This window comes from Chinchilla lanigera, unplaced genomic scaffold (genome assembly GCF_000276665.1).
Source record: "Chinchilla lanigera isolate Chin_1 unplaced genomic scaffold, ChiLan1.0 scaffold00040, whole genome shotgun sequence".
Lineage (NCBI taxonomy): Eukaryota > Metazoa > Chordata > Mammalia > Rodentia > Chinchillidae > Chinchilla > Chinchilla lanigera.
The window spans coordinates 14,467,911-14,495,788 of NW_004955441.1; the positions used below are offsets into that span (position 1 = coordinate 14,467,911).

The window sequence follows — 27,878 nt, forward strand, 5'->3', positions numbered from 1 at the left end:
CCTCCTGCCTCAGTCTGCTGAGTGCTGGGACCTAAAGGCCTACAGCAAACTTGGTACAGTGCTAGGTTATACATCTATATATATGTAGCTTCTCGTGCTAATGGCATGCCTTAAGTAGTTTCTTTAAATATTATGGCCAATATATGTCCGGAGCCTTCTGTAGATTTTCTTTTGCGGGGTGCGGGTGGCAGTGTTTGGGATCCAACATAGGGCCTCAAGCCTGCACTCCACCACCATCCCAGTTACCCAGATTTTAACAAAACTGCTCCAGTGTGAACACAACTAACTAGTGGATAAAATAGCACCCTTTGTGTGTGCTGCATTTGCTAATTCGGTAGTTTAAAAATCCTCATACGGTTTGACATTTGTCCCAAGTTTAATACCAACCAGTATGCTAATTCTTACCTGTTTGACTCCCCAGGATTTTGTCAAGTAAGAGGTATCTCTTTCCTTCCCTTCACAATCCTCTGGAGTAGGTGTTAGAGGCTAACTCCTGGACTGGGAGCTGAGTTCCCATCTCATGAAAGTATTACATAGCGGAGTCATGTAAAATACCTAGGCTGATAACTTGAAGTTACAAAGTACATTATTAAGTATTGGGTGATTGATGTTTGTCTCATGTCTAAAACAAGAGCATACAGAACATACTGCCTCCACTGAGTGAAATGCGTTTTGGAAGGCTTCTAACAGAAGTTGGGTCTGTCAGGAAGTGTCCCTAGCTGGGCATGGTGGTGTGCCCCTGTAATCCCAGAAGTTGGGAGGCTGAGGTGGGGTGGTCCCAAGTTCAAGGCCAGCCTGGGATACATAGCAAGACCCTGTCTTAAACAACCCCGACACATAAAAACCCAAGAACCCCAAAATGAAGCTTTGTTTTTTATCTTCTTTGCCAGATGTCTTACTGTGCCTTGCTAACTATAGTCAAGGTGGTGATGGTCCTATGTGTCGCCCAGCAGTTCTGTTACCAGGAGAAGACAATCCACCCTTCTTAGAGCTTGGAGGATCACGGCATCCCTGCATCACAAAGACTTTTTTTGGAGATGATTTTATTCCTAATGACATCCTAATAGGCTGTGAGGAACAACAAGAGGAAAATGGCAAAGCCTATTGTGTGCTTGTTACTGGACCAAACATGGGGGGCAAGTCCACACTCATAAGACAGGTGATGTACCCTTAATGTTCTGCTAACTGGAGAGTAAGGAGGTAACTGTCAGGCCACAAGGCTCTGACTTGACGGAATTGAGAAGGCAGGGTCATTTTAGAAGTGGAATGAAGAGAGGCTGTTGCACGTTTGTCCACTGTCCCTCTCTGGTGCTGGGATCCCGCTCTGGGGCCCCCTTCGCTTAGGCCGCAGACCTCCACTGAGGAACCATGTAAAGACTCACGGCAGACTTGTTCTTGGGGAACACATGGGTCTTTTCGATACATACTCATCTCCCCTTTTCTGAGCTGGTCAGTGGATCCAGAAGGCGCTTGTGCCACTGAGCTGCACCCCTGGTCCCAGAATTAAGTCTTAAGCTGTTTCTGCTGATTAAAACTTCTGTTTTAGCAGATGGGTATAAGAACAGAACCAGTGTGGAGTAAGGAGGACTGTGAAGGTATTTTTTTCAGAGCACCTGAGTCTTGTATAAGCATTCTTGGGAAAGAAATAGATACCGTGTGTACCATAAACTTCTCCTGTGTTCACAGGCTGGTCTGTTGGCTGTCATGGCCCAGATGGGTTGTTACGTACCTGCTGAAGTGTGTAGGCTTACACCAGTTGATAGAGTATTTACGAGACTTGGTGCCTCAGACAGAATAATGTCTGGTGAGTTGTCAGCTCCTTACCCCTCCACTGCTTTGACAAACCTTGAAAGTGATGGAGACAGACATCTGTCCCTTGCTGTGAGCCATTTAAAGTTGTTATGCAAAGTGAATACATTTAAAAATATTACTGTGTGACTCCTGATAGATTCAGTGACTCATGACATAAAAGGTGTAGCCGCTGGTAACGGTTCTAAAAATGATCATTTGTTATGTGATTCCCGCCCCCCCCCTTTAGGTGAAAGCACATTTTTTGTTGAATTGAGTGAAACTGCCAGCATACTTAGGCATGCAACAGCACATTCTCTGGTGCTTGTGGATGAATTAGGTAAGACAAAGTTTTCATTTGAAGACTACCTTTAAAACAGTAGGAAGAACTTCTGGTCCAGAAAATTATCTGAAGGGGGATAGATCTGTAAGATGGGAATGCCTTTAGAGCATGCACTTATCATTGTGCCAGGCCAGTAGTTGTCACAAGTTTTTGATTCCTCATTATTTTTTGCACTTACCTGAACTACTAAGACTTTAAATTTCTTAGCCTTATTAAACTTTTTACATAATAAAGGGGCTAACATACTTAGAGCTCACCAATAGGATGTTTCACAACTGGACCAGTGGTACTCTTTGTTGGGGTTCTCTCTCTTACTAGGGCCATCCAAGAGCTTTTGGATATACAACTGATGTTGCTTTAGAGCCCCTCCCCTTTCTGTATTCCTTTGTAAGGTACAGAGGATTGCATATTTCACTTTCACAGGAAGAGGTACTGCAACATTTGATGGAACGGCAATAGCAAACGCAGTTGTTAAAGAACTCGCTGAGACCATAAGGTGTCGTACATTGTTTTCTACCCACTACCACTCGTTAGTAGAAGATTATTCTAAGAACGTTGCTGTGCGCCTAGGACATATGGTACGTGCAAACTGTTTATTCAGAAAGTGTTCACTTTAAGGGAATCAGCACATAATATACCTAATAAAATATTGTTCTTTCTTTAAGGCATGCATGGTAGAAAATGAATGTGAGGATCCCAGTCAGGAGACTATTACCTTCCTTTATAAATTCGTCAAAGGAGCTTGTCCTAAGAGCTATGGCTTTAACGCAGCAAGGCTTGCTAATCTCCCAGAAGAAGTTATTCAAAAGGGACATAGAAAAGCAAGAGAGTTTGAGAAGATGAATCAGTCACTACGGCTATTTCGGTAATTATATGTGGATGCAGTTTCACTGCACACCTGGCCTTAAAACTAAAGGGGAGAGGGGGCTGGGGATTTAGCTCAGTGGCAAGGTGCCTGCCTGGCAAGCACAAGGTTGTGAGTTTGGTTCCCAGTACCGGAGAAAAACCAAAAAAAAAAAAACCAAAAACAAAACAAAACAAAACTAAAGGGGAGAGGGAATATGCATTAATAAGAGTTTAAAAAAGAAATTTTTTTTTCTTAAGGGAAGTCTGCCTGGCTAGTGAAAGGTCGTCTGTAGATGCTGAAGCACTCCATAAGTTGCTGACTTTGATTAAGGAATTATAGACTACATTGGAAGCTTTGCATTGACTTTTGACAAAGGTGGTAACTTCAGACAACATTATGATCTAATAAACTTTATTTTTAAAAAATGACCATTTTTCCATTTTCTTTCTAGGAAATTAAACCCTTTTAATTCTTACCTACCTTCTACATAATGGTTATTGAATACTCCACAATATATTAAGTCTAGATGTTATGGTACATGCATACACTTTCAGGCTGTTTATACCCACTGTCACCAATACACATAAAGGGGGTGGGGGAGCTATGAAACTGTATAGGGCTGTATATATACTGGTCTCAGCTTAATGCAGGAAATTGTTTTAATTTCCAGCATTTTGTCTAAACTGTTCAAAAGAAAACTATGAACAGAGTTCAAATACAGGACTGTTTTGAAGAGACTTTCTAAAGTGTACTTTAAAACATAGTAGTTTTTTACCTTTCACAAAACTGAGTTACAAGAATACTTTTGTTTTACAGTGTATCCCTTCCTAGGAAGTCTCATTAAAACACTCACTTTTTCTAGGGGCGATTTTGAATGCTGCACAGGGAAGGGAAGGAAATAATAAGTCTTAACTTTTCTTAAAGGATACCAGAAACATTGCTGGATATAATTTAAGATTAGTGTTTTCTCTTTCATAGAAAGAACGTACATACTGGGACATGAGTACAGTTACAGCAAGTCTAGGTGTGCTAACAAAACAGGGCACATTCAAGTACAATAAGATTTTGCTTGAAATTAAAAACAAACTACATGAGATTAAAGCATTAAAATCATATTTCTCAATCTGAATACATGTTAAAAAAATCAAAAGAAACGCAGAAGTGCTAGCTCACATTTTTACCATATTACAAAAAGCAATTGGTACCCATGTCCATAAAGGCAGCAACAAAGCTGCTTGTCTATTGAAGATTACTACTGCAAGTGGGACTGCATTCAATGCTAGTTGTAAAAACACCAGCTTTTCAGAAGTTGGTATCTATACAAAATTGCAGCTTATTTTCACTTCTGTCCCTTCAAAAGTCTTTACACAGTAATGCTAAAACACCCAGCTTTGAGATCCTGAGTCAATATATTGCCACTTTCTTTTTGGTAGCTTGAGCTTCATAGTGTCAACTGACCTTGTGTATCCATTTTTAAAACAGTCTCTTCCTGTAGCATGGGCAAATATTTCTAAATCTTCTTCCAAAAAAATGTTTTAAGTTATGATGTTAGAATGGCAGGACTTTTTCTTTAGGGAAGGAGTTCAGTTGTGCTGCAGTGTATTAGATTCTATAGGTGGAGCAGAGTCATATAGTGTGTCTGTATCATGTGTAGGCTCACCAGCTAATGTACAAGGGTTAGACAATGTTCCAGCACCACAGTCACAGAAAAACCTAAAGCAAAATGAAAACCCAAAAATTAGGAAAAGCGAGGAGAAAATAATTGGTAACATTATCAGTAAGTGTGCTACATACCTATCATGCCTAATAAATTCTACATCATGTCCCTGATGGCACTTCTTAATGCAGTTCACACATATGGCATTTCGATCTGTGGTGTTGCAAGTGTGACATCTAAAAAGCAAAACTTGACATTATTTTCTTAACCACATCATTTGTTGTATTTTTGTTTATATCATCTATTAGCCTTTGACTTAGAAGAAAAATAGACTATAGTAAGTGAAATTCATGTGCCTTTCTGAGGAAACCGTGATTTATAAATTGTTAAGCAGAAACCCTCATCCATTCTTTCTGGGCTGAATAAACTGGGGCAAAGGGGAAGAGCCACAACTTAGATGATATTGCACTGCTCCGTATTTTGAATACTAGTCTCTGTAATACTGGGTTTTTCTGTATTTAGGGTCTTTGTTTAGGATTCCTTGTGGCCAGCATATAATCAGAAAATGGCAGCAGTTGGCAACTTGAAAGGGGAAAACAACTGAGAAATATACCTGTAGAAATCATGCATGGGATAGCTGGTATAACTTGATATTTTATATAAACACTGGCCTCTACTAACAGCCTTTTCTATGGCATCTTGATTGTTCATTATTTTGTTATCTGTAATAAAAGAAAGATAAGTAAAAATCTACATGGCAGTCTGTAAAACTGAAAGATTACAGGTTTAAACAGACAAGAGCTTTAAACAAAGTTACCCAATGATACAGGTGTAGAAATTCAGCGAAGAAATGGATTTTCCTTATGCAGGATATTCCAATACAACTGAAACAGTTTTATTTCTTTCAAAGTAATTTCTCTTTAAGGCAGAACATACCTTTCATTGTCACATTAACACCAGATGCTAAAAACAAGCCTCCAAACCGGTTGTTAAAAATCTGATTGCCTTCTAATGTTGCAGTTGCATGATTTGTAATTTCAATACCTAAAGTGAAATTTACAAAAAGTAGGTAGGTGCATCATCACTTTATACTGTTTCAGAAACCCCAAATTAGCAAATGTAGTGAGCTGGTTCTTGTATATAAAAAGTACATTAACCCTTTGGAAATATTGGTATCACTGATAGTAATACTAACCTTCACTGCTAAGCTTGTGAACTAAGCTGAGGGAATGATACCCAGAAATAGGTTTAGGTACCTGGTAGTTCACATTCTAAAGAGAAAAGGAGCTGAGTATCTGGTGTTCTTCACGTGTAGACATGTAACTGCTTGTGCTACCTGGGTTTCATTTATCAATACATGTATTTTAAAAATGGCTTCTGAGGCAGAGGGCCTTGAGTTTTATTTGTACTCCTACTAGTAGTAGAAGCCTGCACTATATCTTGATGTTTCACAATTACTACTATAAATACTAAGAATCGGACCTAGAGTGGAAGTATCCAGCACTTGGAATAGAAGTTCTTGTGATTATCTGGCTGCTTGGGGTGCACAATTTGCATACTATTATAATAGAATATATTGTATCCAAAAGTAAGGTACTGCACAACAATAAATATGCAAAAAAAAAAAAAAAATACAAACCTGCAGCAAATCCATCAAATATTCTGTTTTTCCTTAAGACTGGATGGCTATTAGTGCTGATGAGAACACCTGCTTGAGCATTCCTGAAAATATCATTTTCTTCAAGAAGACCTACAATAAAATATTTTCTTAGATCAAGGCTAGTCATGTAGCTTTACTAGTTTTTTTGGGTGGTAGGTTTTCTTTTAGATTAATATAATTTGTAAATTTAGAGGACTCTTTCCAACCAAAGGATTTTTTTTTAGTATTTGAAAGGCACTTGAATGTTCATGGTAGCAGAGACCACACAAATGTACTCAGTACTCATCCTCGGTATCTGATAACACAGCTGACTCAATTTCACATGTTTTATATATATATATTTTTTTTCTTTATTTTTTTTTTATTTTTTATTTTTTTGGTACTGGGAATTGAATTTAGGCACTGTGCCACTGAGCTAAATCCCTGGCCCATGCCTGTCTTTTAGTTAAAAGCAGGCTCTTATTTCTGGCCTTCATTACTATCTATGATCATTCTCATTAACTTCCTTTAATCCAGTCTTTTTTCCAGTTTCTTTTTTTTTTTTTTTTTGGTCTTTTTGAGACAGGGCCTTGCAGTTCTGGCTGGCCTTGAGGTCATTTTGTAGCCCTGGACTGAACTCACAGTGATCCTCTTGCTTTAGTCTCCTGAGTAGCTGGGGTTACAAGGCGTGCACTACCACGCTCAGTTTCCAGTTTCTTTTACAACTCTATTACACACTGTCTGCTTATAGAACTATTTTCTGAGTACAGCTGAAAATCAGCTTGCTTTCTGTCAGTAAAACACCCTTGAGAAGCAGGGTTGGTGGGCAACCCACTTCCCAGCGCTCCTCCTGTCCCTGTCAGCAGCTTTCAATAAATTCTTCCTACTCTTAATAAAATCAACATGTTGTTTAAAGCCTTTGAAAATAGCACCAACACACTCTACTGTTTCACTACAATACTTATCCCCTTGTTCCCACACCTGCCAGTGGCTGTGTGTGCTAGATATTTGTGTCCCTAGTGCCTTTGGTTTATATTATTTCTTGGAATGCCCTATGCTCTCTTTTGTCCTGTCTTCCCCTGGGAAGTTTTTGGTACCGCTCCATTTTCCGGCAGTGTAACTGCAAACCCTGCCCCGCCTCAAGACTTCAGGCCTTCAAATACTTCACCATTTACTAGCTATATGATAAGGCAGGTTACTTACCTTCTCTCTTGTTTCCTTGTCTGTAAAATGAGCATAACCATACCTACTACATAAGGTTCTTATGATTAAATGGACACATGTAAAAGCACAGCACTAAAACACAAGCTAACCCTATGCCCGTAAGACCTAGTTATACACAGTGAATTATAATTAGTTACATACTGATGTTTCTGCTCCCTGAAGATACAAGACATGGCTATTTTTATAGACATCTGACCTGTAAGGTATTCCACAGTACTGAAATACTGTATTTCTAAGTCCTTTCCCCCTGGAGGCCATGGGGAAGTTTCTCTAAAATGATCTTCCATCTTCACATGGTTAAGACATTACATACAAGGCTGCTAATTCTTAAGTCTTTCTTTGCTTAGTGTAGTCACCTGATTTACCAATCTGGATATTCCAAAGATGACACTGGATTCAGTAGGCTTAAAACTGGCCTAATGTTTTACGCATTCTGTGTCTTAAGCAAAAAGTACCGTTGTAGCAGTTACCCCGTTCAGAGTCTTGAGTCACACTGCACTCTCATCCCCCATATACTTTTTTTTCTGTGTGTCCAGTGCAAGAGACTGAACATGGGCCTAATGGGTACTAAACACGTATCCTATCTCCAGAACACCAGTGCCAGCATCTACCCAGGCTGCCCTTCTGAGACAGGTCTTGCTATGTAGTGCAGGCTGGTCTTCAGTTCACGTTTGTGGTCCAGGTTGGCCTCAACTTGAGGCGATCCTCCTGGCTCAGCCTCCTGAGTACTGGGATTACAGGCGTGTGCGTGCCACCATGCCCTGCAGCCACCCATGTGAGGATCAATAAGGTGTGTCCCCTCCTCTCATACAGTCATTTTAGTTCAGGTTCATTATTTGCTGCCTAGATGATTCCAAGTCTGCTGCTGAGCTTGCACACTTCTACGACAACCTCAAGTGCTACTACTGGGGGACCAATCTCCTTACTGTGTGTAGAAAACTTGTGATTTGAGCCCTGCCTCTTCTCCAGCCTCAACTTTCCAGTACCTATAGCCTTAGTAAACCACTCTGCTTGTTTGAGACTTTGTTTACAATGTGCCACTCCATTAGACTGTAAGTTTTATGGAAGTAGTACTGTTTTATTTACCAGTTTCTTTAGCATCTCTATCACAGTGGTTGGTACAGAAGTGTTCAATCAGGATTTACAAAGCAAATGAGTGAAAAAAATTACAGTTGGAATGGCTTCCCCCACCCTTCAACCAGTGAATGCCTATTCATTTTTTTTGTCCTTTTTATTTTTTTGCGACAGGGTCTCACTATGCAGTTCAGGCTGGCCTTGAACTCACTTTGTAGCCCAGGCTGACCTTGAACTCCCAGCGATCCTCCTGCCTCAGCCTCCTGAGGGCTGGGACTATAGGTGTGTGCCACCATGCCTGGCTGCCTATTTCTTTTTCGACAGCTCAAGAGTGATTTTACTACAAAAACCTTTTCTCAAACATCTTGTCACTAAAACCAACCTTTCTGCATTCTGTGTCTTTACTGTGTGTTGCTAAGAATCCTACCATAGAGATGTTACTCTTATGAATTATACTGGAGTCTAAACTCCTCGAAAGTCTCATTAACAGGCTCATTAACTGCTTGGCCACAGCAGACGTTTTGTCCACTAAGTCTTGGTACATTTGGCTATCCTACATACGATACTGTACAATTTATGGCTACTGACATTTGGGCATAGTGACAAATAGGCATTCAGCATTCTCCTCCAATCTGTGAACAATATGTGTTTGCAAGCAACTAGCACTGGAACTTCTGCCTCAACGCAAACTCAGCTGACCTTTTTATAGCTATCAAATCAGGCACAATTTGGTTTGTTAATTCCATTCTCTAACAAATATAAAAGTTATAAAAGCAATACCTATTTACAATAGATGTATCAATTTACATACTAATTTTCTCATACTTAGTTCTGCAACTTGACCTTAAAGTCCACTGTGTTCACAATAATAAAAGGTCCAGTCAGGCTGTGAAATTCTGCTACCTTAAAAAAAGGTACTAGTGACTTACAACAGGCAGAGTCAAGGTGGCTACGAAAGGAAAAGAACTGTAAACATTTGTCTCCTGTAACTCTAGGCACTAAACCGTCTCAGGATTTGAAAAGACAAGACTGAGATTTGTTCATTTATAACATACTAGTCGACAATGTCATTAATCATTAAAGATATAGAAGAATAATGGAAAATTGGGTTTTTCACTAATGCAAAATTAACAACAATACCTCGACCCCCATTAAATATACAGATGCCACCATCTCTTCCATCATGGATTTTATTTCTTCTTAGTGTAGGATTACTGTCTGTCTTAATCCAGACTCCAGCCATTGCATTGTCAAATATTTCATTGTCTTCTATACAGCCTAGACCTATAAATGCAAAAGTTTTAAGTGTTACTTAGAAGGTGTGTCTCTTATTTTATTTTCTGTCAGCGCTGCAGACTGAGTGCAGGGGCCTTCCTGCTGAGTTACATCCCCAGCCCTTGTAAGAACTGTTATGTAATATTTTCTGCAGTCCTGGGGACTGAACCCAAGGCCTTTGCCCTGAGCTACACTTCCCAGCCCTTTTTAATTTCTGAGACAGGGTCTCACCGAATTTCCCAGGCAGGACTGAATTTATGATCCTCCTGCCTCAACCTCCCAGAATGCTGGGGTTACAGGCTTGTGACATCACACCCAACTCCAAACATTAATAGAAAAAGCACGAATTAATAGATACAGAACATTCATAGAAAAAAAAAAAAATGCTGAAACGTACCAGAATTATAAACAAGAATTCCACCATTCTGTCCTCCCCAAATTTTGTTACGTCTGATTTTGGGGTTGCTTCCAGTCCTATGGATAAGACAGAACGTAATACTATTTACATCGCTTCTACTCCCATATTCCATGTTACATGAACTAAACAGAAAGCTACATTAATCATGGTAAGAATTAACTATATAACAGAGCTCCTGAAGATCCTCTGAGAAGTCTACCAGGAAAGAAGATGGTTGAATTTAATTTACTTAATTTGTACACAGAAATATACCTTGTAACACTCTACTGCAGGTTTACATTATCACTACAGAGTCCCCACATATGTAAGCTAAACCAAGGTGGTTAGACTGACCTATTATTTTGTTATGTAGTTTCCCCTCTTATGTAAAATAAAGAGTTGAATAATATGATTAAGACTACTAGAGTTCCAAAAACTTATGAGGGCTGTAAAAGCTATCAGTTTTACATAAATAGCATAAAACAGAAGCTCCCATTTTACTGAGGACCAGTGGCATGTCAGGTATAGAGCAAAATGTATGGCAGCTGATGTGACTCTGAGTGGACAGAGGAACAGTGGACACGAGCTTGTATGGCATACGTTACTGGCTCCTGCCCTCACCTAGATGAAGAAAGCGACGTTCTCACAACGTAAGTCTAGTAAAATAAATATATATATACACACATGTATATGTATATACATACACATACATATATATAAAAAGACCAGGCTTTAAACAATAGCAAGATTCCTTCTACACGATCCACATATACCCAAGTCACTCCCAAAAAGCCAAATGTGAAAATAATTACCTTATTTGAACTCCTGAATACATGTGATTATAGATATCATTGTCTTCTAGCACTCCATGTCCATTGTCATAAAAATAAACACCAACCTAAAATTGGAAAACATACTTTTCTCAAGTGGTACGTGTTTCCAGAGCAGTACTTCCCACCCAAGAGTCTCAGCTGGTCCCACCTGCTTGCCGCTGTGTATCCGGTTTCTTCTCAGTACTGGAGTGCTGCCAGTTGTCACCCAAACTCCAGCCAGGGTGTTACTGTAAACTTCATTCTCTTCTATTACACCTTGTCCTTTTTCATGCTAAATAAAAGTTTCACTGGTTACAATACATAATTTCTATGAGAAGGTAAGTTTACTTGCTCCTGAATTTTTTTAAGCATTTTTCTCATAGTTGTTTTATTCTCCTGAAATACAGTTTATACCAGACAGACAGGGTAAGTGCTGCATTTGACTTACAGATTTTTTGTTTTGTTTTTTGATATAAGGTCTTACCATGTAGCCCAGGCTGGCCTCAAACTCAGCAATCCCCCTGTCTTAGCCTCCCAAGTGCTGGCATTACAGGCATGTGCCACCATGGCTAGCTGGATTTTTATAATTTGCTTCCCCCGACCCCCGGTACCGGGAATCAAACTCATGACCTTGCACTTGCCAGGCAGGTGCTCTGTCGCTGAGCTAAATCCCCAGCCCCTATAATTTGCTTTTTATACCTTGTTTCTTTGTGGCATAAAGAATTTAAAAAGAAAAATCAGTAAGCAGTGGGACAGAGCACAGATAGAGGAGGCTGAGCCTGGACTGTCACTGGACCTGTTAACCTAGGCAACCTTTCTGTGCCTCGGTTTCCTTACATGGAAAGTAGAGTCACTGATTCTCAACCTGTCCAGACCCATAAAGTCACCTCAATTTGTTTTTTTTGAGACAGGGTCTTGAACTCATGGCAATTCTCCTGCCTCAGCCTCCTGAGTTCTGGGATTATAGGCATGCACAACTATACCTGGCTGTTCCTCAATTTACAGAGAGTAATGAAAACAATTTAAATTTTTCTTTATTTAGTTGAATAACAAGGTAATTTTTTTTGGGTACTGGGGACTGAACTTTGCCCTCATACATTAATGTGCTTATCACCGAACTATACCTCTATCCCTGACAACATTCATTTTATGTAGTGTCTACCTGAATTTAAACTTATAAAATTTTCATGTTGTCTTAGGAGTAGGAGAATTTGGTTTTATTTTGCAAAAGAACCTTTGGAGTCTAAGATGTGTAATAACTGAGGACCTCTACTTTAGTACTAACGTTCAACAGTAATATAAACTCACTGGTGAAATTGCTTCCAAATGATAACAATTTTGTTACCAAAATTTTTACTTTCAGCCAAAAAATCTAAGACATGGTCCATCATCTTAGTCACTTTCTCATCCCCTCTCCTCTCATACAACACCCACTGTTTAAAGGAGGAGAGGCTTATTTTATCTCGCAGACTGAGAGGTTTCAGTCCTCACGCAGCTGGCTCCAGTGCAGAAGGGGCATGGTGGATGGTCCTCGACAGAGTACAGCTGCTCTCCCCATGGCAGCCTGGAAGTAGACCTCCCAGGGCAGAGCAAGGGCAGGGTATGGGCCCTTCTAGGTCAGGCCCGGGGTCTGCCTCTTCTCACGAGGTGCCTTGTACTGTCGGCACTTTTAGCCATTAGAATTAGTCCACTAAATGAATATAAGGCTTCCATAACCCAGTCACCTTACAAAAGCCTGACCTCCAAATACAGGAGGCTTTTTGTGGACATTCGAGAGCCAGACCGTAACAACCACCTCTAGCATTATGAATAAAATTAAAATTCTCATGTAGAGCCTGGTGTGGTGGCACATGCCTATAATTCTAGCACTCTGGGAGGCTCAGGCAGAAGAATCATGTTTGAGTCCAGCCTGGTCAAAATAAAAAAAAAAAGGGTACGCCAGACATGGTGGCTCACATCTGCAATCCCAGCATTTGGGAGGCTGAGGCAGGAGAATTGCTAAGACTTCGAGGCCAGCCTGGGCTACGCAGTAAGTTCAAATCTGGCCTGAATTACATAGTGAGACCCTGTCTCCAAAAAAAAAGGGGGTGGGAAGGAAGTAGCTCCGTGTGAAGGACCAGGTCTCAATCCCTAGTCTCTGGTACTTAAAAAAATAAAAATAAAAAAGAGAGAAGACAATAAAGGGAGGTACACCTAGTACAACACAGGGTCTTTTTGACGTTTTCTGTGCCTTCTGATATTATGCTCAGTTCCTGGTAACCACGATGACAGAAGACACAATAGTAGGACTAATACACAGCTTAACATTTGAAAGACAATTACTTTTCAATATAAGTTTCAACTGAAATGGTTTTTTGAGAAGATAAAAATCAAACGTACTATTTTTAGGACTTGTGATATTCACGCTTTTACAGAATTCCAAAAACTTACCCAGTGGTCACACTGGCGAAATCCCAATGTAACAAATGTAATGCAGACTGCCAATCCCTTGTTAGGGGTTTAGCATATACCATCAGTAGTTCAGACTTCAATAAAGAGGTATGTTTTTATTTCCAAACTTAGCTGCTGATTACATAATATCAGAAAGTACAGGAAACATCAAAAAGACCCTTACATTATACTAGATGTACCTGCCTTCTCATATAAAACGAGAAGTTGGGGGCTGGGGATTTAGCTCAGTGGCACAGCGCCTGCCTGGCAAGCGCAAGGTTGTGAGTTCGATTCCCAGTACCAGAAAAAAACCAAAGAAAAAATAAAATGAGAAGTCATTCATACACTGGCAGGAAGAATAAAGAGTCTTATTCACTGTCTAAATATTAAAGATAGTTACAAATTCACACTTGATTGTTTTTTACCAGTACCAGGAATCGAACTCATGATCTCGTGGTTGCCAGGCAGGTGCTGTGCTGCTGAGCTAAATCCCCAGCCCCTACAAATTCACACTTGAAATGTTGAATGTGGCCCATCTCAAACTGGATGTGGTCCCTCAAAACAGTTTTTGCTCTGCATGCTTTTGACTGACTGTGTTCATGAACTTACCACGTAAATGCCACCGTGCTGGCCATCATGGATTTTGTTATGTCGAACTATTGGACAACTGTTTGTCCTAATCTGAATTCCTGCTAATGCATTCCCTGTTTAAAAACAAAAGTCATAATGTCAAGTCCTAGTGCCCAGTGGGAAACGGTAAGAATATTACATCAGATAGCAGTGAAAATTTTTGCTCTAGAATTTTATTTATTTTTGTTATTTTTAATTTTTTTAGAATTTTAATGAGAATTACAAGACAAACTAAGGGAACCAGACAGTAAACTCAGGCAGAGAGGCTGCAGGCAGCACAGTACCGTGGTGAAGAGTGCACACTCTGGAGCCAACGTGCCCAGTACTGAACGCCAGGGCTTCTACTTATTTTCCAGGTGACTGTGAGTGAGGCATGTAACCTCTCTGTGCCTGCGTTCTGATCAGCAGGTGGGAATATTTCGTAATATACTTCGTGGAATTACTGTGAATGTTATGGCTTAATTCAGGCGAGGTGCTCAAAATAATGCCTGGCACTTACTGCGCAGGTAAGTTAGCAGAAGAGAAAGCTCAGAAACATCGATTTTTAACACAGAGACACCTAAGAAATGCTGAATTAATGTTTCTAAAGTTTTAAATGTGGAGTTGTTTCTTTTTTTAGTTAGTTCAAAGTGTATTAAACTATAACAGAAATAATTTATTAATTGTGAAGTAACGGAGTATACCTAAGGAAGGTGCAGATAAATAATCCTTAAGACTAGGGTCTTATTTAAGTTTTTCCCTGCTGTCTGCCATAAAGCCTGGTGAATACTCTATGTTGAGTATGTATCACAGAATAATCTTTTCTGAGAATGTAAAGAAACTGCATCAGTTCTCTCACTTACATGGTTCAGAATGGTCTATTTTGCTAGTATGTACCACAAAGACAGCCTAATCTTTCAGAACACAACACTATGCTTACCATAAATGTCATTTCCTTCAATAAGGCCTCGTCCATCGCCAAAGATGTAAACTCCTCCTTGATTTCCATTAAATATAGAATTCCCCCTACAATTATGTGAAACAGTACAATAAAAGAAGCATCTATGTAATGAAGCTTGTTCTATACAATTGTGAGACCATTCAGCGTGTAACAAATTAACTTCTCCAAGCTTAGTTTATTAAACAATCTGCAAAATGAGGCACCTCTGGCTACATGATTTCTAAATTCTCTTTTAGGTCTAATATTTAAGGCTTTGGAAAAGTCATCAATTGTTTACAAAATAGCATATAGCATCCCCCCCCCACTTTTTTTTTTTTTTAGCAGTGCTATAGAATTCAGCACCAGGCAAATGGCAGGCAAGTGCTCCAGCACTGAGCTACATCCCTACTCCCAAAATAGCATTCTTAAAAAATTCCCACAACCATTTTTTTGCTGATCAAGATGGAAATAAAATTTGACCATTAAAAATAATCCCTCCATATTCTTGACTGAAATGTAACACAGCTGCCGGGCATGGTGGTGCACACCTATAATCCCAGAACTTTGGAGGCTGAGGCAGAAAGAACAGTGTGAGTTCAAGGCCATGCTGCAAAGACCATGTCTAGAAAAAAACCAAAGAGTATCTTAGCTCTATTCTACCATCTTGGCCAATGCCTCTCATACTAGGTTTGCTTGCCTTTTACTCTGACCAAAGGAGACAGTAGGAACTATCAGGGACAGTGACAATTTGGAGTTCCAATTTTTTAAGTTTTAGTTTATCCAAGAATCTTTGAGATAGTTTGCTGAGTTTTTCTATCTGCTGAATCAGGGGAAAAAAAAAAAAAAGAAAAAGAAAAGACAAAGTCATTCAGTGGAACCCAGCCCACCTTAGTCATTTATAATAATACAGTTTGGGCTGGGTGTGATGGTGCATGCTTGTAGTCCTAGCACTCAGGAGGCTGAGGCAGGAGGATTGCTTTGAGTTTAAGGCTAGGTTGAACTGCATAACAAGACTCTGTCTCAAAAAAAACCCAACCCAACCCAACCCAACCCAACCCAACCCAACCCAACCCTGAAGTTCATTATCTTGACTTTCTTCTTTTTTTTTTATGGTTTGGGGATTGAACTCAGGGCTTTCACACCTTGTTACATTACCAGCTCATTCTTATTTTTTGAGACAGGATCTCACTAAGTTGCTCAGGCTGGGTTCAAACTTTTAATCATCCTGCCTCACTCAGCTTCCCAGAAAGCTGAGGCAGGAGGATCACGACAAGTTCAAGGGCCACCCTGGGTCACATACTGAAGCTGAGGCCAGTCTGAACTATATAGTGAGACCCTGTCTCAAAAAACCAAACCAAAGTAAAACCAAAACAAAACAGAAAAGGTGAAACAGTGATTTGCATCCATAATTGTGTATAAATACCTTATTGTTGGGTCACTGTTTGAGGTAATCCATACACCTGCAAAGTTGTTTGCATAGATTTTATTCTCTATGAACTGTCCTCTTCCTTTTTCATGGACATATATTCCTCCAGTCTGCCCATGGTGAATCTCACATCGAACCACTGTGGGGTTAGCATAGGCCTTGACTTCAAAGCCTGCTATCCTGTTTCTGTGTATGTTGCAACTTTCAAAGTAACCCTGAAAAATTCAGAAATTAAGGTAAAGGTTACTTTGCAAAAAGAAATTCCAATCGCAAAACTTTTTTAATGCACACCTCAAAATTAAGTATCAGAAATGTTCAAGAGTAAATAAAAAATATATACTACACTTCAAATAATACACATGAAAGAAACAGTTAAATGTTTTAGTACAACACAGTTACAAGTCTGAGTATGAAGGCAATAAAGGAAAATAGGAAAACAGCTATTCGATAATTACAGATAAATACCATTACTTAATGAACATATGTATGTATATACACATATATCTACCTTCATCAAAAGGCTAAAGGTGTTAAAGAAACTACACCTTGTGCTATAGTTAATACACTGTGTCAGCTCGAGAACTGAGCAGCTTAACTAACTGACTCAGCAGCGGGCCGGGGTCCTCACGCTGTAAACATCCCCAGCTTGTGGAAGAGGAGGGCACAGAGATGGCCTGGGCAGTAGCCTGCACACAACGTAAAGGAGGAGAACAGGCTGCTTCCCTCCCTTTCTGCTCTTGCTGCTTTGGCTGCAGCCCCCTTGAGCTGTTGCTCCTGTGCCACTGGAGACTGCTGATTACGGGCCGAAACCTTCACAAATCCTGAGCTAAATAAACCTCCTGCCTAATTTCGGGCATCAGGTATTTTGTCTCAGCAACGAGAAAAAAGTAACCAAGACCCCTTGCAAAACAGGCTGGGACTGTGGTTAGGTGGCATGGTGCTTGTCAAGCATGTACAAGGTCCTGGGTTTGATCCTCCAACACCGCAAGAAACAAATGAAAAGAAAAATACACACAATGAAAACAAACAAAAAACTAACAGGGTGGAAACTTGATCCATCAACAGTGTTTAGCGCCAGGACCTTTGGGAGGTAACCGGGTTAGAGAAGCCTCCAGGGCCAAGCTCTCATGACTGAGTACAGGCAGTTTTACAAGAAGAAAGAAACCACAGGAGAAACCCAAGTGCCTTGTCCATTTCAACAGGATGCCATGGCTACCTTGAGATTCTGCCTACAAGAAGGCCAGCTCCACACTCAGATGTTGACCCTGGACCACAATTGTGAGTGAAAATAAACCTCCTTTCTTTGTAACTTCCCATTTTGGGAAGCTGTGTTACTAGCAACAGAAAGTATACTAATATAACAGCATAAGTGGGCCACAGAAAAGAGAATGCCTCTGTCATTGAAGTATTTTCATAGAAACAGCATAGGCACATATGTGTATCAGAAGAAAGGAAACAATTTCATCCAAATCTTAGCTTCCAGGGGTTGATGGTGATGTATGCAGCGTAGTATGTGAGAGGCCCTAAGCTTGACCTCCAGCACCACAAAAATAAAAGCAAAAACAGAAAGTAAAAACAACTTAAGCTTCCCATCTATGGAAGACTATGCAAAGTGAGGCGAAATGAATGAAGGTGAGGGATGACAGCTCGTTATCAATACAAGTAACACAGGGAACCTGTCATCTGTCATAGGTGATGTTCAGAAATTTAGAATAAATGCTTTAAAAATCTTACAGCAGTTTTGAAATTTTAATCACATTTTACAAAATACTGCAAAGGACTACACCGTAAACAGAAGATAACTGGGAAGCTGTCAGCATGGACAGAAAATTTGCTGCTGTTAAGCACTTACTCCTCATCATTCATTTACTGCAGTACTGGGAGCTGAATCTGGGGGTCAGGGCTGTGGCTCTGCCACTGAGCCCCCAGCCAGGCCTTTAAAATTTTGAGACAGGCTCTAAGCTGCTCAGCTGGCTTTGAACTTACAATCCTCCCATCTCAGGCTCCCAAGAACCTGGTATTAGTTGTGTGCTACTGTGTTCATCTTAAAAAATGCTGTAATTTCTATAATCACAAATCTGTAAAAAATAAGCTAAGAGGTGTGTGACAAGGAGTAAATTATTATGTTGAACTTTAGTAAGTGACTATTACCACAGATTCTTCAAAAACAAGGAACGTATACTCAGGGTAAGATTAGCTTTGTATCTCAAATGATTTGTGAATGATATAGACTAAGCATAAATGATGCCTGAAATTGACATAATTCTGGGGTACAGCCTGAAGACAACATAAGCATTAAAGTAACAGCACACAAAACAAAACAAGAGTTGTGGGTCTACAGCCAATCTAGGTCTCCAAGCAGAGTCCTGAGAGACTTTGGAGGTCTCCATATTTAGACTTCTCCAATTCCCACATTCCCCCAATCCTTGGAAAAAGAGGTATCCTATACAAGAAGATTCTAACTAGAAAAGAAAAGATAGACATTTTTCCACTTTGTTTTCTTATTTACAGGTGTAAGATATAGCCTAGGTCTTAAGTGAAATGAAATCTTTTCAAGTTAGATTTGTATCAAGAACTGGCTGAATATGATGGGTTAGTTTCTGGTCTGAAACTACAGTAGTTATTTAGGTCTGAATAGCACTTGATAAAAGGGTCCTCTTTATGGTCTAGTTCAGTTGAGAGCTGAATTAGGATTCCAGGTACGAGCAATGACAAATGTTTTCTTCGCCACTATTTGTATATACAAATCCAGTATTCCTAGACTGCTTAGTTAATGGCATAACATAATGGCAACAAACCTTACCATAATCCCCTCTTCTCCCATCTCTCTGATGCCCAGACAAAAATACTGCTAATGTTGTACCAGACAGTAAAATGAAAAGAGTATCTGAGAATACTATTTAAATAGCGTCCTTATAAGCTCAAAATGTCTCTGGAAAACTGTGTAAAACTATTGTAGTAGCATCTAAAACAAATTATCATCTATGAGGATGTCACCATTAATTGCTGCATAACAGTTTTAGAAATGACATTATCAGTGCATCTCCTGTGAAAGTTCTGACAGTTTAAATGGAAGTCAAACTAATAATGAAACATTTATTTCTAAAAATAAGTTTTACAGACATGTAAACTCACTTATGGTGGTTATTAAAAGTGTGTATCTTTGGATCTTTGGACATTCTGATTAAACAAGAAAACGAGTCCTGTCTCAAATAAAAAAACGGTTAGGGATGTGGTTCAGAGCAAAAGCCCTGGATTTTTTTCTTTTTCTTTTTGAGACAGGGTCTCGCTCTTGAGTTCAGGCTGGCCCTGAGCTCACTTTAGCACAGGCTGGTCTCAAACTCACAACGATCCTCCTGCCTCAGCCTCCCGAGTGCTGGGATTACAGGTGTGTGCCACCATGCCCGGCTTGTTTTGTTTTGAGACAGGGTCTTCCTATGTAGCCCAGGGTGGCCTCAAACTTGGTGATCCTCCTGTCTCAGCCTCGTGAGTGTGGGATTACAGCTGTGTGCCACCATGCCTGCCTGTGGCCCTGAGTTTAATTCCCAGTACCACCACAACCAAAGAAATAAAATAATAAAACTAAAATAAAAAAAACAAACAAAAAAAAGGGACATAGGAATTTTCATCTAAAAAATGACAGGTTTAGCTGGGTATGGTGGCACATACCTGTAATCCCAGCATTCAGGAGGCTAAAGCAGGAAGATCACCACAAGTTCGAGGCCAGCATGAATTATGTAGAGACTCTGTCTCAAAAAAAACCCCAAAAAACCCTATCCCCTCACAAAAACAAATAAACAAAAAACAAAACAAAATCCCCCAAGACACCCCCTCCACCTTGATGGCACATGCCTACAACTCCCAACTACTCAGCAGAGTGAGGCAGGAGGGTTGCAACTTGTTTTGTTTTTTGTTTTTTTCCCCCGGTAGCAGGGATCGAACTCACAACCTTGCGCTTGCCAGGCAGGTGCTGTGCCCCCAGCCCCTGAGGGTTGCAACTTAACAAGATCCTATTTCAAAAAACAAAACTAAAAAGTGCTGGGGTATAGCTCTGTGGTAGAATGCTTGCCTAGCATGCCCAAGGCTCTGGTTTAAACTCCAGGATAGCAAAATGAAAGGGGGTGTTTGTGTGAAGTTCAGCTCCGGGGTGATTTTTATGTATATTTACATGTGAGAACTAACTACTAGTTTGACCTCACTTTCCTCAATTTCCTAAGGCCTCTATCATCACTAGATTCACCTGGATATAATGTCTGACTCCTGAATTCATATAATGAATATTAATTTTAAAATATGTTCAACTTGGTTACACAACTGTACTCTTCAATTCAGATACTTTCATGATGATGAAAAACAATGCTGAAACACTTCTGAAGTATGAATGAGGAAGAGGCCAGCTTCTCTATTAGGAGTACAGTAAGTGTTCTTACCATGCCATGATCAAATGTGAACACACCGACGTCACGTCCGTGATGGATATGATTCCGTCTAATAATTGGGTTTCCATGATTTTTAACCCAAATACCAGCTAAAGCATTATTGGAAATTTCATTATCTTCATATATTCCCTACAATAATCAGAAACAAACATTAGTAGAGTTTTAAAAAAAATTAACGAAGAAAAAACCACAAATTAAACAATACCTGTGCATGATCTGTTATATAAAGTCCAACATTTTCACAGTCACTGATGTTACAGTGCTTGATAGTGGGACATGCTCCTTGACCACTAACACATACTGCAGAACCAACTATAAGAAAAATTATTGTTTTTTTTAATTAAAAATCCTATTGGGCAACAACATGGTGACTTGATTTTATCATAAAAGGCAAAGCAACCACTAACCTGTACATGTACTTCTGATGATACAGTGATCGATAATAGGGCTACAATTTACTGTAATCTCTAAGCAATGGTGTGCATTGTGATGTTGAGCAGATTTGTCATCAGGGTTAAACTGAAAAATAGGAATTTTATTTGAAATAAAAAATCACTGTCTTGATGATTTCAACATACAGATTTTAAATCTTAAAATTTCTTACCCTTATTGTCATATATCCAACGTAAGCATCTTCAGAACCTTCCATAAAAACAAAGGTTGAATCTCTAGTGTTTTCAATTATAACTTTGTCTGCTACTTTTCCAGGCGCTGTGGAGAAGATATTTCAAGGCACATTACCTTTATCTCATTCTACCAGACAGGTACTTCTATGGAGAGGAGACTTGTTAAAAACATCAGTGTTAAGCAGTAGGACTAACATTCACTTTATCAGTTAACTATGTTTCATCAGCCTTTGCAATACATAGTCAGATTTACGTCTTTTTGAGACAGGGTCTTGCTATGCAGTTCAGGCAGGCCTTGAGTTCACTTTGTAGCCCAGGTTGGCCTCGAACTTGCAACGATCCTCCTGCCTCAGCCTCCTGAGGGCTGGGATTACAGGCATGCACCATCACAGCCGGCTAGGAGTCAGATTTAGTGGGGATATTATCTGAGTACCATTGCACTCAAGTATGTGCATACTAATATAATTCAATATGAGTACTATTAATATTTAAGACAAGCTCATATTTAAAAAATGGGCTCCTTTTTTTTGAGGTCCTGGGGATTGAATCCAGGGCCTTCTGCACGCTAGGCAAGCACTCTGCCACTGAGCTACGTCCCCAGCTCTAAAAAATGGTTTCTTGTAGAAACAAAATTACCACCAGTAGCAGCACTGAAAGCAGCAGCTCAGGGAGAGAACAGAAGAAGAGACCACTTTATTTAAACTTATTTCCAACAGTGACTCTTACTTAGAAAGTGATGAAACTAGCAGCATACACTTTCTACACTCTCTCCCCATCTTCTTTTTTGTAGTGCTGGGGATCAACTCCAGGGCCTCATGTGCCAGGCAAGTGCTCTGCCCTGAGCCACATCCCACCCTTTCCCCATCCTCTGCGATGGAGAAGGGAGGGAGACAGAGGAGACAGCAGACACCAGCCTCACTCCAGACAGGAGGTGCTACCAGCTGCCTTAAAGTGTCCTTTGCCCTACCTCCTCAAGAAACCAGAGACAGCACAGATCTTTAAATGATTCATCAATATTCAATAAATAGTTCACTGTATTTATTCCTAGAAATTTAACCATAAAAATCTTTGAAATAGTATAGAAAGTATTTAAAAATTACAATTCAGTTCCTTTAAAAATGCAGTAATAAATCATTAGCATCTTTACTTTCAACCAATTTTTCTTTAATTAAAAATACTACAGGCAGGGCTGGGGATTTAGCTCAGCGGCAAAGCGCCTGCCTGGCAAGCGCAAGGTCGTGAGTTCAGTTCCCGGCACCGGAGAAAAACCAAAAAAAAAAAAAAAAAAAAAACAAAACTACAGGCAATTAGATAAAATACGAATATGAAGAAATATATACACCTATGATTTCTGAAGTCTTTATGCTTTTACTTCAGAAAGAGTGTGAAATACTTGCATCCCTATTCTTTCTTTTCTCTTTTTTTGAGACAGGGTCTCACTATGTAGTTCAGGCTGGCCTTGAACTCACAGTAATCTTCCTGCCTCTGTCTCCCAAATGCTGGGATTACAGATGTGTGCCACCACACCTGGCTCCTATTCTTTCTTCTCATTAAAGTATTAACAAAGCTCAATTGGATTTTAAGTCACATTTTAAAAACCCAATATGTAATTAAATAATATGAGTGTTAAAATTCTGACAGTGCATTTCAAAATACCTGCACCAATCATGGTGATTGGAGATTCAATATATATCCATTCATCAGTATATATTCCAGAATGAACAAAGATAAGTCCATCAAAATGAGCTTCTTGTACCCCACCAAGGGCATCTTCAATAGTATCATAATACTAGAAAAGAATTAAAACATTAGTATAGAATTGAAGGATTTTATATATATACATATATATAACATATATATATTTTTTTTCTGAGACAAGGTGTCACTGTGTAATTCAGGCTGGCCTTGAATTTTCAATCTTCCTGCCTTAGCCTCCCAAACTATGGGATTACAGGCATGTGCAATCCCACCTGGCCTGAAAGAGTACCACGTACATCATAAACATACATACCAACATATTTTCTCTTCCTTTGTATCTTGCAGGGTTACTGTAGAAGTGTTCAGCAAATCCTGGCTTTACATGTGCACCTTTATACTAAAATGTCAAAAACAAAACAAAACCAAGCACTAAACATTATATTCTAGAACAATGCACCACAGTGTAACTTTCATTAGTATTTAAAAAGAACCTAAATGTTCCAACTAATTTTCTGTCACAGAACAATACAGAGTAAGTTATGACTCAGAAATACTTCTTCATGGTTGGGACTGTTATGTGCAATGGAAGATACTTAGCAGTATACTCAGCCAGCAGGATAGCAGCAACACCCTCTTCCAGCACTGTGACAAACAAAAGTGTCTTAAGCTACTGCCAAATGACCTCTGGTATTTCACAGAGCAAAATCACCTGTAGTTGAAAACCTCGTATTAAAATTAAGATAAATATGGGGCTTGAAAGCAACAATGAAAATTGGTAACTTAAATATAAGTGCAAATCAGCCCACTGAGATCACAGCTGCTTTCAGGCTACTGACAGTCACTGACTGGGTAACACAGTGGTCACTTTGCTTCATGGACACTTTTGTTTGAAAGCCATTGGGTTACAAACGGAAGTGTTTGGCTGAATTTTGTTTCCGTTTGTAAACTCTGTGTTGGGCAACAAACGTAACAGCAGCCATCTTTGTAACACAAACACAAATGTGGCCACCTTTCCCAAAATTGTGGAACAAACGCAGCTCATGAACGAAGCTGTATCAATAGTAAAGAGAACTGAGCATTTTGCTGGTTGATAAATGTTCCCTGGCTTAACTTTTAAAACCTGTTCACAGGATTTATTTATGTCTTTATGAATGAGACCAGGTCTCGCTGTGCAGTCCAGCCTGGACTTGACTCACTAGGAAGCCAGGCTGGCCTCCAATCTGCAGCACGCTTCCTCCCTCAGCCTCCCGAGTGCGGGGTTACGGGTGTGCATCACCACACCCAGCTTCAATTTCTTTTTTAAAGGAACACTTATTTATAAATGTATAATATAAATCAGTATTTTAAAATTGCATTTCATACCAACTGCTGGAAACTCTCTTTCCAAGGGTTTGGATGTTCATATTCTTCTGGATTGATCTGATAGAATTTACCAGGTTCAGGATGCATCATAGGGCGGGTATATTCAAATACTTCCATGTATAATCGTTTCCTGAAGGGAAAAAGGAATTAAAGATATCTCTGTAAAATATCCTTAAAGTTTATTTAATAAAACTTTAAATTTAGTCTACCCTGAAGAACAAAAGAGCAGTAATGTCCTAAAAAATTGTTTACTCAAAAGGAGAAAAACCCAGTCCTACTGTGAAAATTCTATGCAATTATTTAAATATTTCCTTTCCTTTCCTTTCCCTTCCTTTCCTTTCCCTTTCTTCCTTTCCCTTTCCCTTCTTCTTTCCTTTCCCTTTCCCTTTCCCTTTCCTTTCCTTTCCTTTTCAGACAGGGTCTCACTATGCAGTTCAGGCTGGCCTCAAACTCTCAATGATACTCCTGCCTCAGCCTCCTGAGTGCTGGGATTACTGGCATGCGCCACTACGCCTGGCTTGAATTTTTTCAGTAAAATATTTTAAAACTTAAATCTTCCTACATCTCCAGTATATTTACATCTTGTCAAGTACTATACATTTTTCTTGTACAATGCAAAAATATTTTCCTCTTCTGCTCTTCATTCTCAGTTCTCATTTCTAAACATACCTTTTCTCTTCTACATATAGAGTACATCTTATTTTTTACATCATAAAGCACATATAAATAATAAAATACAGAAAAATATAAAGAGAAGACATGTATTTTTTTTGGTGTGTGTATGTGGTTTTTCAGAACAGGGTCTCACTGTGTAATTTAGGCTGGCCTTGAACTCACTACAGCCTAGCTTCGAGCTTGTGGCAATCCTTCTGCCTCAGCCTTCTGTCAGGATTACAGGTGTAGTTCCTCTATGCCTTGCTTGACATACAGTTTCAATACATGTATTATTAGCAGTTTAGAATATTTCCTTCTAGTCTTTTTATCTAAAGATTACTCATTTACATATTACTCATTTACATATTATAGTTACTTAGCTTACTGAATTTTACACTCTGTTCTTTTCTTTTTTATAATAGAGCAATTTTTCCATTTCATTAAAAAACTTTGTAAGGCTCGTTGTAGTTCAATGGTACAGCACTTGCCCTGCATGCTTAATGCCCTAGGTTTGACTCCCAGTACTGCAACACTCCTCCTTTCCAATAACACTGTTTATAAAAATCACTATTAGCAGACAGTCCTCAGTCCTCCAATTAGACATCACACCCCTATTGACTATACGTTTGGAAAACAAACAAAAAGATTGTTAGAAGTAAGATTACTGGGCCAAAAGGAATGTGTATTTTAAATTTTATGAATATATCTTATAAAAGTTACACATAAAATACCAGGATTAACTCATTACCTATTTTAAATTACTTAACTCTGTTTCTACAAATGAAAAACATTTTCCACAATCACTCAGTTATGGGCTGGGGATACAGCTCAGTGGCATAAGCGCCTGCCTGGCAAGTATAAGGTCCTGAGTTAGATTCCCAGTACAAAAAAAAACCACTACAAAAAATACTTCACTTATTATTTTATAAATACTGTCTGGACGGAGCCCACATTTGTGGTAAACAGGTAACTTGAAATTTAAAGCATTTTAATCTTGTTCTGACTACTTATTTGTAACTACCAACTATCAAGTTATTCTTCAACACCCTTACTATATGTAGCATTTTGGCCAGCAAATCATGTATCTCAAAATATGGAACAGGTCCTCACTTACCACAAAATTGGATCATTAGCAAGTTCACTAAAGCGTTTACACACACAGGCTGCTCTGCAAAGGTCCTGTTCCAGCAAATAAGAGAAGATTTTTAGAACTACTTCATCTGGTAGCTTTTCCTGAAGATATTGTTCAGCAGGTGCTGCTAAAAGAGATTAACAAAAAGAATGTCAACAATTTATTTAACATGTTACTAATAACTTTCTCAATTTTTAAAGCACATAGTTTTTATTTTATTTAATGAATAGCTTTTATTTTCTGATGACAATCATTCTATAAGAAACATAGTTTTCAAAGATAATACACATCTCAAGTATTTTTCTTTTAGATATTATGTGTTATCTGAAGAACTTCTTACAATTAGCTATTTTTATGTAACAATAAAAGTTAAAAAGGAAGGGGTCAGGGTTCTAATGTATATTTAGTACGTTATTTTCTTAATCCCAAATGTAATGCTCAAATACATCTAATTTCAAATTTTTGGCATCAAACAAGTTTTTGTTTCATTTGTTTTTCTGTCTTTTAGAGACAGGGTCTCACTATGCAATTCAGGCTCACCTTGAACTCACTTTGTAGCCCAGGCTGGCCTTGAACTTGCAGTGATGCTCCTGCCTCAGCCTCCCAAGTGCACCACCACGCCCGGCATCAAACAAGTTTTTAAAATTTTTTATCCCATTCCCTTAATATCCCCATAGGAAATACCTGATAAATCTTGTGACTTTCCAGACACTCTTGCACGTTTTGCTCGATGACCAAAGTTTTCTGTAGTTGAAGTTGAGGCACCCTTCAAAATTAAAAACAACAATAACAAAAAATAAAAATCGGGTGTGGCACTGCAGGCCTGTAATCTCAGCTATTAGGGAGGATGAGGCAGGAGGATAGGCAGTAAATTCAGTTAGCCTGGGCAGCTTCGTGATACCCTGTCTCAAAGTAAAATAAACAGGGATGGGGATATAGCTCAGCACTTCCTGGGTTCAATCTCTAGTATCACAAACAAATACGCAAATATTTTTATCATACATCATTATAACTTTCTAAAAAATGATGATGATCATAATACTTGTGTTTCCTAAAAATGCTTATATTTATTGTACAAAAAAATTGCAATTAACTTACCTCCATATTGCTCTTTGTAGGACACGCTGTTCTTTTCGGCAAAAGAGTTTTTCTACGAAGTTGGTAAGGACTATTTTGTGCACCAGGACCTGATTCTTCTGCAACCATATCTGCTGGTACATCATCATCTGTTACAAACAGAAACAACGAAAAAATATCAACTATTTCTTATAAAAGGTCTTATTGATGTAATAAACTTTTTTCTAGAAGTTTCCAATCTGGTGCAAGAGGGAAGAAATACAACTTTTAAGTGACACTTTAGCCAACTAAATACCATCTGAAAGAAATCTAAGATTTCTACAAAATTTGGAAGAGATTAAAAGGAGAACCCAAGAATAAACCCTTGGTGTTAAGACTAGAATTAGAAATAAGAGGAATATAACATAAACGAATGGTTTCCAAACATAG

General features: G+C 39.0%; 2 protein-coding genes across 3 annotated transcripts in view; one reads left to right on the forward strand and one right to left on the reverse strand.

Annotated features, from left to right (window-relative positions):
- The window catches only part of Msh6 (mutS homolog 6), a gene marked incomplete in the record, with an annotated part of 20,110 nt that extends 16,704 nt beyond the window's left edge, over nucleotides 1-3,406 (forward strand). Inside the window, 6 exon segments of the mRNA XM_013517569.1 lie at nucleotides 891-1,159; nucleotides 1,687-1,804; nucleotides 2,039-2,128; nucleotides 2,555-2,709; nucleotides 2,797-2,996; nucleotides 3,236-3,406. Of these exon segments, the coding sequence (XP_013373023.1) occupies nucleotides 891-1,159; nucleotides 1,687-1,804; nucleotides 2,039-2,128; nucleotides 2,555-2,709; nucleotides 2,797-2,996; nucleotides 3,236-3,317 (914 nt within the window).
- Fbxo11 (F-box protein 11) lies at nucleotides 3,373-27,598 on the reverse strand. 2 transcript variants are annotated; one of them, XM_005390993.1, is made up of 22 exons: nucleotides 27,471-27,598; nucleotides 27,057-27,138; nucleotides 26,355-26,496; nucleotides 24,587-24,716; nucleotides 23,538-23,621; nucleotides 23,183-23,315; nucleotides 21,505-21,611; nucleotides 21,308-21,419; nucleotides 21,106-21,212; nucleotides 20,892-21,029; nucleotides 16,459-16,676; nucleotides 15,036-15,121; nucleotides 14,096-14,190; nucleotides 11,226-11,348; nucleotides 11,057-11,142; nucleotides 10,245-10,321; nucleotides 9,713-9,856; nucleotides 6,275-6,385; nucleotides 5,572-5,679; nucleotides 5,249-5,357; nucleotides 4,773-4,871; nucleotides 3,373-4,691 (listed from the first exon to the last, which is right to left on the reverse strand). In XM_005390993.1, the coding sequence occupies exons 1-22, from the start codon at nucleotides 27,576-27,578 to the stop codon at nucleotides 4,562-4,564; spliced, it is 2,529 nt and encodes an 842-aa protein (XP_005391050.1). In that variant the 5' UTR covers nucleotides 27,579-27,598; the 3' UTR covers nucleotides 3,373-4,561. The 2 variants fall into 2 exon arrangements, with proteins under 2 accessions (XP_005391050.1, XP_005391049.1); XM_005390992.1 differs by having other exon boundaries at nucleotides 26,355-26,499.
- Nucleotides 27,599-27,878: the final 280 nt, after the last annotated feature.